Below are 13864 nucleotides of genomic sequence, written 5' to 3' on the forward strand. Positions count from 1 at the left end.
ACTGCCCCCCAAAACAGACGGTCTTTCGGGGAAATATCCAGCTGGCAGGGCATGTCCCCAGAAATGACTGTAGCGAGAAGGCTGCTCGGACGCCAGAATCTTGGCGTTGGGATCCAGCGAAGCACCGCCTGGATTTCCCCAGGCCCCCGACAGTGCGTACTCACAACTTCCTGCCCACTGCACCTGACACTTGGCCTCTCGTGTCCCCCTGCATCTCGTGTAAGCACGTGTTTATTCTCTCCAAAATTCCGTGAGGGCAGGGACCCTGCAGCCTCAGTTTATCACCCTACATCACAGAGTTTGGGCGCTAGGCGGGCACCAGATTGGACATTTGCTGAAGGCTGTTGAGATAGGATGAAAGCCGGCTATTTGCAACAGCTCGGATGGGCCTAGAAGACTTGACGCTGAATGACATAGGCCAGGCGGAGGAAGACAAACACCAACAGATTCCACTCTGACACGGCAGATAGAGAAAACAAACAGATGAACTAAAGAAAGCAAAAAGACATGTCTAGGCTATCACACCGGGGGGGGGGGGGGGGGGCGGTTACCAGAAGGAAGAAGGGGAGAGCAAACTTGGAAAAGGGGGGTTAAGTAAAAGTACAGAGTGAAGGACAAAACTGGACTTGCACTGTGACCTCACTGTATATACACCAGAGTTGACTTTCTGTTTTTCCCTGTTAGCTTTGTTCTATTTTCTTTTTCTTTTCTTTTCTTTCCTTTTTTTTTTTTTTTTTTTTTTTTGCTTTTTGGGTCATACCTGGCGATGCACAGGGGTTATGCCTGGCTTCGCACTCAGGAATTACCCCTGACGGTGCTCAGGGGACCATATGGGATGCTGGGAATCGAACCCGGGTTGGCCGCATGCAAGGCAAACGCCCTACCCACTGTGCTATCGCTCCAGCCCTATTCTATTTTATTTTCAGGCCACACCTGGCAGTGCTCAGGGCTTCCTCCTGGCTCTGTGCTCAGGGATCACTCCTGGCAGGGCTCAGAGGAACAGAGTGGTGCCAGGAATCAACTGCAGTGAGTCACATGCAAGGTGACCACCTTCCCCCCTGTGCTATTTCTCCAGTCTCATGCTGCTTTTTTTTCCCCTTTTCTGGTCACACCCAGCGATGCTCAGTGGTCCCTCCTGGCTCTGCACTCAGGAATTACTCTTGGCAGTGCTTGGGGGACCCTATGGGATGCCAGGAATCGAATCCGGGTTGTCCACATGCAAGGCAAATGCCCTACCCACTGTACTATCGCTCCGGCCCTCTCACTGCTTTTTTTTTTTTTAATTTTTATTAGTGGAAGACCATGACGTACAGTTGTAGACTGACAAATTTTTGTGCTTGGGTTTCGATTATACAATGATCAAATACCCATCCCTCCACCAGTGCCCATTTTCCACCACCATGGATAATATCCCCCCCAACCCCCCCTCCCACCCTGCCTCTGTGGCAGGGCATTCCCTTTTGTTCTCTCTCTCCTTTTGGGTGTTATGGTCTGCAAAAGAGGCATTGAGTAGCAATCATGTTCAGTCCATAGTCTACTTTCAACATGTATCTCCCCTCCTGGGAGGATCCTCCAAACACTCTTTATTTGGTGCTCCCTTCTCTATCTGAGCTGCCCTTTCCCCAAGAGTGCCCGGCTGGCCTCTAAGCCATGGAGCAATCCTCCTAGTACTGATCTCGGCTATTCTTGGGTATTAATCTCCTATTTTGTTACTTTATGTCCCCCAGATGAATGCAATCTTTTTTATGTCTATCCCTCTCTTTCTGACTCATTTCACTTAGCATGATACTTTCCATGTGGTACCACGTGTATGTAAAATTCATGATTTCATCTTTTCTAACCCTCTCACTGCTTTTCAATGACACTCGCCTAAAACCTCCACGGCGTTAACAGGCAACGTGACTTCAACCCAAACACATGCCTCTGCCGAAGCAACGACAAACACGACCGGGCAGTGCCATGGAGCAGTCTATGGCGGGGATGGAGGAGGCGCCCGTGCAGAGCCCCAGAAGAGAGAGTCAACTCACAGCTGGCATAGGAGCGGCTGTCATCCTCGCACAGCTGGTGCAGCTGCTGGTACTGCTCCTGAGCGAGAGCGAAGCGCTGCTGCTTAATCTGGTAGATCTCCTTCTTGGCGTTGAGCGCCTCCTGGGCCACGATCAAGTACTCCTTCAGCATCCGCTCCTGCTCCCGCCGCCACTGTTCCCGGGGGTCCTCAATCTGCGTGAGCTCTACGAGGGAAAGGAGGAGGTAAGCAGACGGGAAGGGAAGGGAAGCGAAGGAAAGCCCATTCCTGACCGGGTCACCCCTTCCAGAGCCAGTGATGGACAAAGCCTTCGCAGCCTGGGAACGCCGAACAACGGGGACCCTCCGCAGAATCAGGGACCGAGAAGACTGAGAACAGGCACCAAACCACTCCCTGGAGGGGAGACAATAGCAGACAACCTTTCACACCGGAAACAGATGCTGGCAGAGATGACCCCAGCAGCTGTCACTGTTATGAGACCAGATGTCCCAGCCTTCTCACGGCCCTTTGTCAACCCTGCTGTGTCCTGGCTTTCTCTGGAACTTGGGGAAAGAGGCAGTTTGCACAGTGCTGCGACTGCACTAAAGAACATGGAGCTGTGCCTTCAGAGGTCCCTGTGATGGCCTGTGAATGGCGCTTCCTACTGTGCAGAAGGACCACTGTCAGCCGTGTTTACTTCACGTGAACTCAGTGGTATGCTCATGAGATATTTCAAGCAAATTCTCCCTTTTATTTATTCACTTATTTATTTCTTAGGTATTTGGGTCACACTAGGCAATACTCAGCCATCAGTGCTGGTAGGGCTCAGGGGACCCTATGCAGTGTCGGGGATCAAACCAGGGCCGGCCACACGCAAGTGCCCTCCCTGGCCCAAGCTCTCCCTTTTAAAGCCCCTTTCACCAACATTCCCTATGCCACTCCACTCCTTGTGTCACTTCCACAGGGCCCCCTGGAAAGCTTACAAGGCGTTAACAGCTCTCAGGGGACAAGACCTTTCAGGGCCCTCCCTCATCGCAGAGTCCACAGGGGCCCGAGGAGGGCCAAAGCCAGAGCTGTGAAGAAAAGTCCAGATGTTTCTTAAGGCTGATGGCCCCGTCCTGGGGCTGACCAACATGCTCCCACTCTCTGAGGTGCCCACCTCGGTGGTGTCTGTGGCCTTCACACAGTGCTACCACCCCAGCCCCTCCTCATGAGCCTCTCGGGGCTTTGAAAACTGCACACCTGGAACTGAGCTCTGAGGGGCTACTTGCCCAGAATGCCGGCTCCCGCCTTTACACACAAACCGTTCCAACACGCACCCCCTTCCGGTTCCTGTGTGGGGGGGGGAGAGGTGGGCTGAGGCAGGCGGAGGTGCAGGGCACAGCGCTGGCAAGTTCACCAGCCCCGAGAGCCCTGGGCCATCACTCAGCTTGGGAGTTCGCTTGTGCCTAGAGCCCCCACTGAGTGGCTGGCACGGGGAGACGGCCCCCAATATTTTCAGGGCCTTAGTGAGCCCGAAGGCCAGCACCAAGGCCCACAGCGCAGGGGGCAAATGGATGACGAGTCAAGTTGATGAGAGAGACGAGCCAGGACGAGCCCCACGCCGAGCCGCCAACGGGAAGGAGGGTTGTGTAAGGTGCTGGATGCCAATGCCGCTTAGTAATGCCACCTGGGCCCAGGAAGGCCGGAAGCTGCGGATGAAAGCGTGAATGCGGCCCAAACACAGGACATGGTGGCCTTTACCTCCCGTGTGGTCGGCCCCGGCAGATGCGGCCCTCACCCACCAGAGAGCCCAGGTGGCATGGTGGACACACACACATGCAAGGTACCCACCAGAGCTTCGCTGGGCACTGCGCCCCGGCCACGGACTTGTGACAGCGACTAGGAAGCCAGGACTTGAGCCACTCGCCACCAATCACAGGCCCCGGTCTTTGTTGCCTCACCATGAATTACAAAGTTATCCATGACTGGGATTCGGGCATACCGTGTTTCACACCATCCCTTCCGCCTCCCTGGCCAGAGCCCTCTGGCAGACACTGGAATGCTGACGCTTACACACTACGGCTGACAGGCCTGTGACTGAGAGGGCTTCACGCTCAACACCCGAGCACCTTCCAGCAGCCCCTCCCTCCTGCAGAGGAACCCCTCCTCTCCCCTTCCGAGTGTTCCCTTCCTGGCCCTCTCCCCCAGCCCCAGTAAGCGGGCTTCCTGCTGAGGATCAGTTCTCGTGATCTCAATTTCTGCTGCCTTTGGCATCTGTTACTCCCTATGTTCCTTTACGTCCCAGGTGTGGGAGATCCTTCTGTCAGTCCCTCTCCGACTCGCTTCACTCAGCATGATACTCTCCAGATCCAGCTGCAGAGCAGCAAACTGCGTGACTCTTTTTTTTTTTTTTGCTTTTTTGGGTCATACCCGGCGATGCTCAGAGGTTACTCCTGGCTCTGCACTCAGGAATTGCTCCTGGCGGTGCTCAGGGGACCATATGGGATGCTGGGAATCGAACCTGGGTTGGCCGCGTGCAAGGCAAATGCCCTCCCAGCTGCGCTATCGCTCCAGCCCCGCGACTCTGTCTTTTCTTACAACAGGCCCAGTCTCGGGGACGAGCTAAAGGTAAGTGCAGGCTGGGTGCCCAGTATCGGAATGTTCCTACACACACACACACACACACACACACACACACACACACAGCAATGAGTCACATATATGAGCCTCCCACACACATGTACACACACACACGTACATGCACAGAAGCTGGCAAGACCCCAACAATGAGCAAAGCTGACAAGGACACCAAGTGACCCGGACAGTGAAATTAGCCCTGCTAGGACAAAATAATGGCACCCCACTCTGAGAGAGAGAACAGCAGGGAAGGCACTTAGCTTGCATGCAGCCGACCCTGGTTCAAGCCCCAGCATCCCATCAGCCTCCCTGAGCCCCACCAGGGGTCACTTCTGAGCACTGCCGAGCATGGCCCAAGCCCCTCACCACACACACACACACACACACACACACACACACACACACACCCCAAGAAAAGAAAAGACTGGCACACCAGAGCCTATCACTTTAGCTGAAGTCTTCTCCCTTCTCTGAGACCAAAGGTTCAGTGTACTATACTTACAAGAAACAGAGGTGACAAAGAGAAGGAAAGGGAACCTCTTGGGCATTTATTGTTCCAAGAACCTGAAGGCTCCACTTTGCAATCCACAACCTGTGGGTTCTGAGAGGTATTCAGTATCTGCAGGTTGCCTTGGGGGCTGATGCCTTATATTAGATAGTGAACTGTCCATTAAACACATTCCGTGACTTCCTAAGCAAGACAAGCAAGCGAGCGATAGGACGGCTTCCCTTTTGAAGACTCAACTAATGAACACTTGAGATCACATTTAGAAAATCCACTTTAGTGCCGCCTGGGACAACAGCATGGCCTGCGGCTTCTGTGAGAGCAACCTGCAAATGCATCCACATAGAAACACTGCAATGCAACACTCCACTTACTATTTATGTGGTCCATGTAATAAATTCCAATTTGTTTATCGTATACAGTTTCCCATCCTAAAGGAAGTTCGTCCCCGACACAATCGGCAAAGGTCAAAGGCTTCGTTATCCTGCAAAATAAAATCATAAAAGCAAAGTTAAAGGCCGGATCAATTTCGTGTAAGTTTGCTAACCTGAATGGAGAATGAATGTAAAATCATATCTGACCGCTTTTTGCTTCAATATTTGATTGGAGAATTAACTAACTTTGCCTAAATAATGAACGGTAAGAATTATCACTGCATTCACAGCTCAAAGCATCCTGGTCTCTAAGTGCAACTTCGCCAGAACAGACACTGACAGTCAGAGTGGGCAAAGCGAGCATTTTCTTCCAGGCAGCATGTGTGATGCTGCCTCCCCCACTTTCAGAGCCCCTACATTATGGCTCAAATCTCGCATGCACTGATGACATTTCCACCTACCAGTAGTCATGAACCACAGATCAAATGCCAAAAGCCACGCTGGGTGACAATGCAGACACAGTGTAGAGTAGGTATCTCCTACTCGGGCAGCCGGAGGAGGAGGCATCTGTGTTCCTTACACAGTAGAAAGCACAAAGGGTCCTTTATGTTTTCTGGGGGAAAGTAAGAACGTACTGGCAGAGGACTTCTCTGCTTAAAGTAAACGTGATCAAGGAAACAGTGGCTTGACACAGACGGGAAGGAAAAGAGTTCCAGATGGATCTGTAAGTAGAATCCCATTCCCCATCGCCCGGGACCCCAGTGATTGAGGAGATGCAGTGACAAGAGCATTGTTGGGTATGCAGTCACCATTGCTGGGTGATTGCCTGGGTTGTCTATAAACGCTACCAAGTGCGTGCACGGACTCTGCTAACTGAATTCCCACTAACTGGAGTCTTCCCCCATCTTCGTTCAAGTCCTTGGCTCCAGAAAAGTGAGCTGCCAGAGCCAGGCCACTGCCTGAGGCCAGGATCGCTGGTGAATATGTCCTTCCCCCAAACCGGATGGATAGGACAGTGCAAATACCACCCAGACGCTGGCTGTAATTCATCTTCCTGTCCAGCGCAGCGCTGCTGGGGCAGGAGATCTCCCCACTGCAAGATGCTTCTGTAAAATCCTTTTAACCACAGCAGATCCTAGGCATTAGGACTGGGGGACAGAGGCATTATTCTGCCAATCAGATGGCCACTGGTTGGCCACGGGGCCAGAGGCAGTGGACAGACAAGTGGAGGCAGCTTTCATGGCCAGGGTTGGCACTGGCCGACCTGCCGCCAAGCTCACACAAGAGCAGCTCCTACCACAGTGCTACGGCGCTGGACAACAGGGACGGGGCTGTCACCTGGAGGCTAGGGGGGCTCGGTACCCACTCTCCACCAAGGAGGCCTGCAGTTCAGTGAGGCACCTGGGCCTATGCAGTGCCCTCACCGCTGCACCAGCTCCAGCCCTCTGGCTGGTTTTGCTGCCAAACCCACCCCTTTCACCTTCTCACAAGAAGTGTCAGGGCCCACGGGGACATGGTCACCAGCTGTTTGGGGTTACCCACAGACTGAGCTGGACCCTGCTCTGTGGCTTCTCCAACCTCCAAGTACATGACATTCAATCTAGAGCTGTTGCTCATAAAACAAAAGGCTGGAGACAGTATAGCAAGTGGGACGCTTGCCTTGCAGATGACTGGCCTATCCCCAGTCATCTATCCCCAGCACCGCACATGGTTCCCTGGGCACCACCAGGAGTGATCCCTAAGTGCACATCTGGATGTGGCGTAAAAAAAAACCTAATAATAGGGGGCTGGAGCAATAGCACAGCAGGTAAGGTGTTTGCCTTGCACACAGCCGACCCGGGTTCGATTCCCAGAATCCCATATGGTCCCCCCAAGCACCGCCAAGAGTCACTTGTGAGTGCAGAGTCAGGAATAACCCCTGAACATCGCTGGGTGTGACCCCCCAAAAAAGAAAAAAAAACTAACAACAAAAAAAAACCCGAGTCCTGGGTTCTTGCTCAGCACCGAGTGGCTCTCTGGGTGCCGGAAATACAGGCATGAGGGACACAGTAAATGGCAGGAGACAGCAGCCAGCACTCCAAAGCCTCAACTGACCTGCTCTTTCGGAAGACTGCTCTAGCCTCCCTGAGTTGGAAGCAGTGGTGAATGGACCATACCCCCCCCCACCACCACCTGCCTTAGTCCCAAAGATGTTCAGGTGAGTTAACCTTTACTCAAGCTCCTTGCTAGGGAAGAAGGTGCATCCACCACTTGGTAATGGACACCCGCCCCCAATGCTACAACCAACCTAAACATATTGACAAAATAGTCTACTGATTGTAGAGCAGAATCTTCAAGTGTTTTTGCTTCCTTTGGGGGCCATACCAGCGGCACTCAGGGGTTACTCCTAGCTCTGAGCTCAGGGATCATTCCTGGTGGGCTTGGGGGACCATATGGGGTTCCGGAAATGAAATGCAGGTGAGCTAAGTGCAAGGCAAACGCCCGGCCTGCTGTACTATCTCTCTGGCCCCTCTTCAATTGTTCGTAAATTATTTTTGTGGTTTATCAAGTCCTGAGAGAGAAGAAAAACCGCCTTCCATAGAGGCAGGCTGCAGGGCGGGGGGAGGAGGGGGAAACTGGGGACATTGGTGGTAGAAAATGTGCGGTGGTACACACCCTGGTGTTGGAACACTGTATGACTGAAACTCAATCATGAATAACTTTGTAACTGGGTTATCTTATGGTGATTCAGTTTTTAAAAATCCTGAAAACAAACAAACAAGCAAAATATATATATATATATATGTATATGGTCAAACTTTTCTTTTTGCTTTTTTTTTTTTTGCTTTTTGGGTCACACCCAGCGATGCTCAGGGGTTATTCCTGGCTCTGCACTCAGGAATTACTCCTGGCAGTGCTGGGGGACCATATGGGATGCCGGAGCTCGAACCTGGGTTGGCCCCGTGCAAGGCAAACACCCTACCCACTGAACTATCACTCTACCCCCTCTTTTTTCTGTTTTTGGGGGGAGCCACACCTGGCAACGTTCAGCCTTACTCTTGGTTCTGTGCTCAGGGGTCACTTCTGGCGGGGCTCAGGAACAATACAGAGTGCTGGGGATCGAACCCAGGTCAGCCACGTGCAAGTCAAGTGCCTACTTGCTTTATCAAGTCTGACTCCAATACAGAACTCACTGGTATACGATGCATGGACAAATTCCCAGACTCTTTTAAGGGAAAAATCGCCCCTCCGACACCTCTGGAGGAAAGCGGAGATGGAAGAAACTGGTTCTACGAGTGACAGTGAATCTGCCAAATGACCTTGGACACAGGTGAACCCCATTCCTCCAGGAGCACAAAACAACGTTCGAAAGAGCTCTGTCTTCAACCGCCCCGACTCCGCCGCAAAGCTCTGCTTCAGTCTCGAGCCACTCTTAGCCGCTAGTTTCACTGCCTTAGGCAGGAACGTCTCCAGCGAATGCCGCTGCCCTCACCCTGACAAACATGCACTTATTTCGGGTGCATCTGTCTTCTGCACCTGCACGGGCGAAGCAGGGCTCAGGCCTTTCCACCTGCCGCAATTCTGGCAGTGGAGCCAACAGGCCACGGGGTCTGAAGGGAGCTGGCGGGACCATATCAGCTCACCTGAGTTCAAGGGTCCCTGTGACAGCGAGGAGGGTGCTTGCTGCCCTGAGTCCGGCCAGGAGGAAGCCCTGAGCACCATGGGTGTGGCCCCCAAAAGAAACGACAACTAAAATAATAATCAAATCAAACCAAACCAAGTGGCAGCATCAGGGCAGTGTGGGAGGACACGGGTGGGGCGAGGTGAGGTGACCCGCGACGGCAAATGAGTCGCAGTCGGCACCGCTGTCGACGCACCACCTAAGCTAGAATAATCTTTTTTGTTTAAAAAAAAAAAACAGTGCAGCCACTCAAGCAGAAGACGATGAGAGTTTGGGTGTTGGCTCAGTAGCGAATATAGGAAGAGTGATTTTGAAATTAGAATTTTGAAGGGAGGGTGATCATACGGCAAGTTTGGGAGTAAAAAAGAAACAAGCTCTAACAATTGGAGGAAGAAGTAAATCCAGCTAAAGTGGGAAAGAAAACCCAGGCCGGGGAAGCGAGAGGCCGAACAATAACATTCCTCACAAATGGCATCACAGGGGGAGGCGACCCTGGCCGCTCCTCCGCCATCCATGGCTTGTCCTCGGACTCTGTCGTCTCCATGTCAGCTGCAGATACAGCCACAGCGGGGTGTCCCCTTTGGATTGGACCCAGCAAAGGGATTCTATTACCTGCCCCTTTTTGCACTCATTACCTCCTCTCCGAGGAAAGAAAACACGACTTTTCACCCATCAGCTAATCTGTTTTCTTTTTCCACAAAGGACTTGCACGCTTTAGGGGTCGGCGTGGTGTCCAGCGGAGAGTGCGAGCCGAGCCTGCCAGCCCTCCCTGGCAGGACCACTCTTCGGGCGGCCGCGACAGGCGACAGCGCGTGCACGTTGGTGACGGGAGCATGCCAAGCGGGCAGACCGGGAGAGCATGGCTCGTGAGAGGTTTGGGATCTCCGGGATCTGAGATAAACCATCAATCCCCTCCCTAGAAAAATGTGCCTCCACTTACACCCCGAGTGCTGCCCTCCCCTGATGCTGAAAATGCGGCTGGGCTGGCCGGTCCAGTTCTGCGAAGCGCACAGCTGCAGGGGAGTCTGCTCGTCTGCTCCCTAGCCCAGAGCTCAGGGCCCAGAGTAGCCCGGGCAGCCTGCGGAGGCCTGGCGCCAGGGCAGGACGGCAGCCCTGCCTGCGCAGGCGGAGACGGCGCAGAGCGGGGCCACGGCACCCCCGGCATCAGCTCCGTGTGGCCCTCCACTGCGGCCTGACCAGCTCGGTTCCCCTCTAAGGAATAACCGCAAAGCTTCCTCATGCCAAAGTCCATGCGGCCACAGGCCATCGTCCAAGAGGCTAAAGGCGTCTACACCGCCAGCCTCTGCGATGCTCTCCCAGGAGAAAGGGCTGGGCCCCAGGGTTCCCTGGGGGTCACGGGCTAGAATGGGGATGCTGTGGGACGCCCTGAGAGCGAAGACTCATACTCCCTCGAGGCGGCCTCTATGCAGCTGCCAGGCCACTCATGGCCACCTGAGCCACCTACCGTGGCCTCCAAGACTCCCTGGAAGCCTCCCTGGGGCGTCTAAGTCTCTTTTCTGACTGCAACAGGGCACATGAAAGAACCAGGGTCTTCCCAGCTCCAGAAGCCAGGAGAAACTGAGGGGCCGCCCTGGCCTGTCATTCTCCTCCCACGACCAGCTTGGTGTGCTGCATCTCTCCTTCCCTGGGGAAGCTACCTCCTCACAGCACCTGGCAGCCACTGAAGGGCCAGTACTTCTTCATACCAGTGCCTGAGAGTCTGGAGACCACGAGGGCAAGGGTCCCACCACACAGCGCTGAGCCAACTCTACCCAGCAACAGGAGTGCACAATGCTCAGACAGATGCAGGGAGGGAGCAAGGGACGGGGGAGCCCTGGAGCCATGGTGGGAAGGACAGATGGGCAGGGCGAAGTGCAGGGTGGGTCAATGGAAGGCTGGAAGGAAAACAGGGAGGTGGAGGGAGAGACCGAAGGGAGGGATGAGTGGGTAAACAGGCATGGATGGATGGGTAGGTGAAAGGAAGGAGGGAAAGAGATGGATGGGTGGACACAACAGAGGGATAGACAGATGAGTGGGTAAAAGGAAGAAGGCAGAGGAAGATGGACAGAACAGAGGAATGGATGCTAGGTGGACGGAAGGACGGAAGGCAGGAGAGACATGTGGTGAAAGCGAGGAGGGAGGGGTAAGGGGTAAGCAGAAGGCTACCAGGACAAACCAAAGAATAGATGAAGGATGAAGGGAGAAAGGGAGGGATGGACAGAAAAATGGACAACTGGTGGAGGGGCAGACAAATGGGTGGAAGATAGGTGAGCGGGGTGGGGCAGGAGCCTTTTGGAAAGGAGGGAGGTGATGTGACTGTGATGTAAAGACTGTGATGTAAAGACAGTGAGACTCCTCTCACTGGCCCTTCCTGCTGGGTCCCAAAACACACCAACTCCTGTTACGGTGAGGGAGCCAGACGGCACCCCAAAACCCTCCTAACCCAGCTGTGGTTGCGGGAAAGTAACAATAGCAACCACACCCCAACCACAGCAGAGTCACCTCAGAACTCCCTACTGATCTGGTTTCCGGCAAGAGAGGGTTATTCAGGGGTGCGACGGAATAGGCTTTCCTCCTACTGCCCCTTGAAATAGCACAACAGACTCGGGCCAGAGAGACAGACGGAGCTTAAGGTGTGCGGCAGACCCAATCCCCGTGAGCACGTGGACCCCTGAGCACCTCCAAGAGTGACCCCTAAGCACAGATCCAGGAGCAGCCCCAGCACCACCATATGTGACCAAACACAACCCTCCCCCCTCCAAAAAATGCCAACTACATTTCCAGAAGGAAAGGGGAAGAGTTTGTGCAAAATCCAACCTAGCCTGACCCGGCGTCTCCTCCCTTCTCCTCATACCTTCTTCTCCCTCCTCTTCCCTCCACTCTGTTCTCTGGAGAACATTCAGGAAGTGACACTCAGGTCAGTATAGGAGACACATGTCGGGCCCCACCATGGAGGGGACTGGTGATGGGGAGCCTGGGAGAGCTTCTTCCATCCAACATCTGAAAATACCTCGGGAACTGTAATCTAAGAATTATTTATTCATCCACCCGGGGGCAAGTGGCTGGGCACTGCCAAGTGTCCGAGAGCTCTGGGACACAAGTCAGATGAGGACAAGCCCCGGACAGCATCCTGCCTCACAAAGAGAGTGAAGGGAAGCGCTGAACAGGTACGTGAGCATGTCTGGCCGTGAGCTGCAGCTACCAGCATGACCGGGAGAATGCCGAGAGGGGCAATGGTTCTAACATAGTTGCTCGAGTCCCAAAACTGACAGAGAACAGAAGAAAAACAGGCCTAATACCTTTTGGCCTGACCCAGAATTTAACAGAATCGCATGTACCTGTAGAGCAATGGATCCCCGAGAGAGGACCTGGCCTGCTCCGGTCGCACCCACCAATGCCTGAACCTTGGGCTCAGCTTGGGGGACAGTCCTCTGAAGGCAGCGGGAGCTGAGGGGGTCCAGGTGGCAAGCCGTGGACATCAGTGCCAGGAGACCAGAGCCTTGGCCCAGGGATCAGAAGCCACCATGGCAGTAAAAGCAAGGTGCGGGCATCCCACTCCCGCCCCCATGTTCAGAAAGTTCCTCAGCCTCAGAGCCAGGCAGCTTCTGAGTTTGGGGCCAATAAAAGATGCTGCTCATCCTTTTTTGTGTGTGTGGTTTTTTTTTTTTTTGCTTTTTTTGGGTCATACCCATTGATGTGCAGGGGTTCCTCCTGGCTCTTCACTCAGGAATGACTCCTGGTGGTGCTCAGGGGACCATATGGGATGCTGGGAATCGAACCCAGGTTGGCCGCATGCAAGGCAAACACCCTACCTGCTGTGCTATCGCTCCAGCCCCAATGCTGCTCATCCTTTAAGAAAGCCACACACAGGGGGAAAGCAGGTTGATAATGTGCCTCTTAGGCCTGGGGGGAGCCCCAAGAGTCCTCACTCCCCAGGCCGAGGCGCTGCTCCCAGCTCCCAGCAACACGACATGACATGACATGAGAGTGTCCCCTCTGGCCAAAGAAAAGGCAAAGAAACGCAGAGCGCACGGCTCCTGCTTCAGGCAAGCGCTGTCGTGTCCTTTCCCGGGCACAGAAGGAACGGGGAAGGAGTGTCAGCTCCCGAGAGCCCAACATGATGACAGGGCTCCTGTGATGAACGGCACATTTAACGAAGGCTCACACAGAACATTCTGGGCGGCTGGAGCAGCGAGCTGACGCCTGGCAAGTGTCGGTACAAGGAAGCTGGCCCGGCGACAGCACCACATACTGGGGCAGGCAGAGGGGCTGCTTGCGAAAGCTGCGCAAATGCGAGAACTTCTCTGGGAAGCCCCAGTCACTGGGTCACATCAGTGCCACTTGAGCCTGACTGCACACAGGACCCACCAGAACTTTCCCAAAAGGGCTTCTAGCTGCAAATCATATGTATGATGTGGATGCAGGATCATACATACAGTAAAAAGACAAACCACCTAATATGAAAACGAGCACTGAGAACCAGCAGACAGTACAGAGTGCGAGCGCATGCCCAGTACCCGGTCCTCAAACATGCCCAGTGTGGCCCTGGAGGCCCCCCACTGGCACTACTGGGGGTGACCTGGGTAATCCAGGACAGCGCATCCTCAGACCCTCACACTGAAGAGCCGGCCCTGATTGATCAATAAACCCTAGGGGGGGCCCAGACCACTTGGGAGGTCAAAAAAAGGAGGGGAGGGCAA

General features: G+C 54.0%; 1 protein-coding gene across 1 annotated transcript in view; it reads right to left on the reverse strand.

Annotated features, from left to right (window-relative positions):
• WWC3 (WWC family member 3) overlaps positions 1 to 13864 on the reverse strand; it is an 86594-nt gene that overhangs the window by 50258 nt on the left and 22472 nt on the right. Inside the window, exons 2-3 of the mRNA XM_056131243.1 lie at positions 5504 to 5613; positions 2028 to 2231 (exon numbers count right to left, since the gene is read on the reverse strand). Coding sequence (XP_055987218.1) covers positions 2028 to 2231; positions 5504 to 5613 — 314 coding nt within the window. The remainder of the gene's footprint in view (positions 1 to 2027; positions 2232 to 5503; positions 5614 to 13864) is intronic.

The sequence above is a fragment of the Sorex fumeus genome, unplaced genomic scaffold (genome assembly GCF_029834395.1).
Source record: "Sorex fumeus unplaced genomic scaffold, SorFum_2.1 ptg000086l, whole genome shotgun sequence".
Lineage (NCBI taxonomy): Eukaryota > Metazoa > Chordata > Mammalia > Eulipotyphla > Soricidae > Sorex > Sorex fumeus.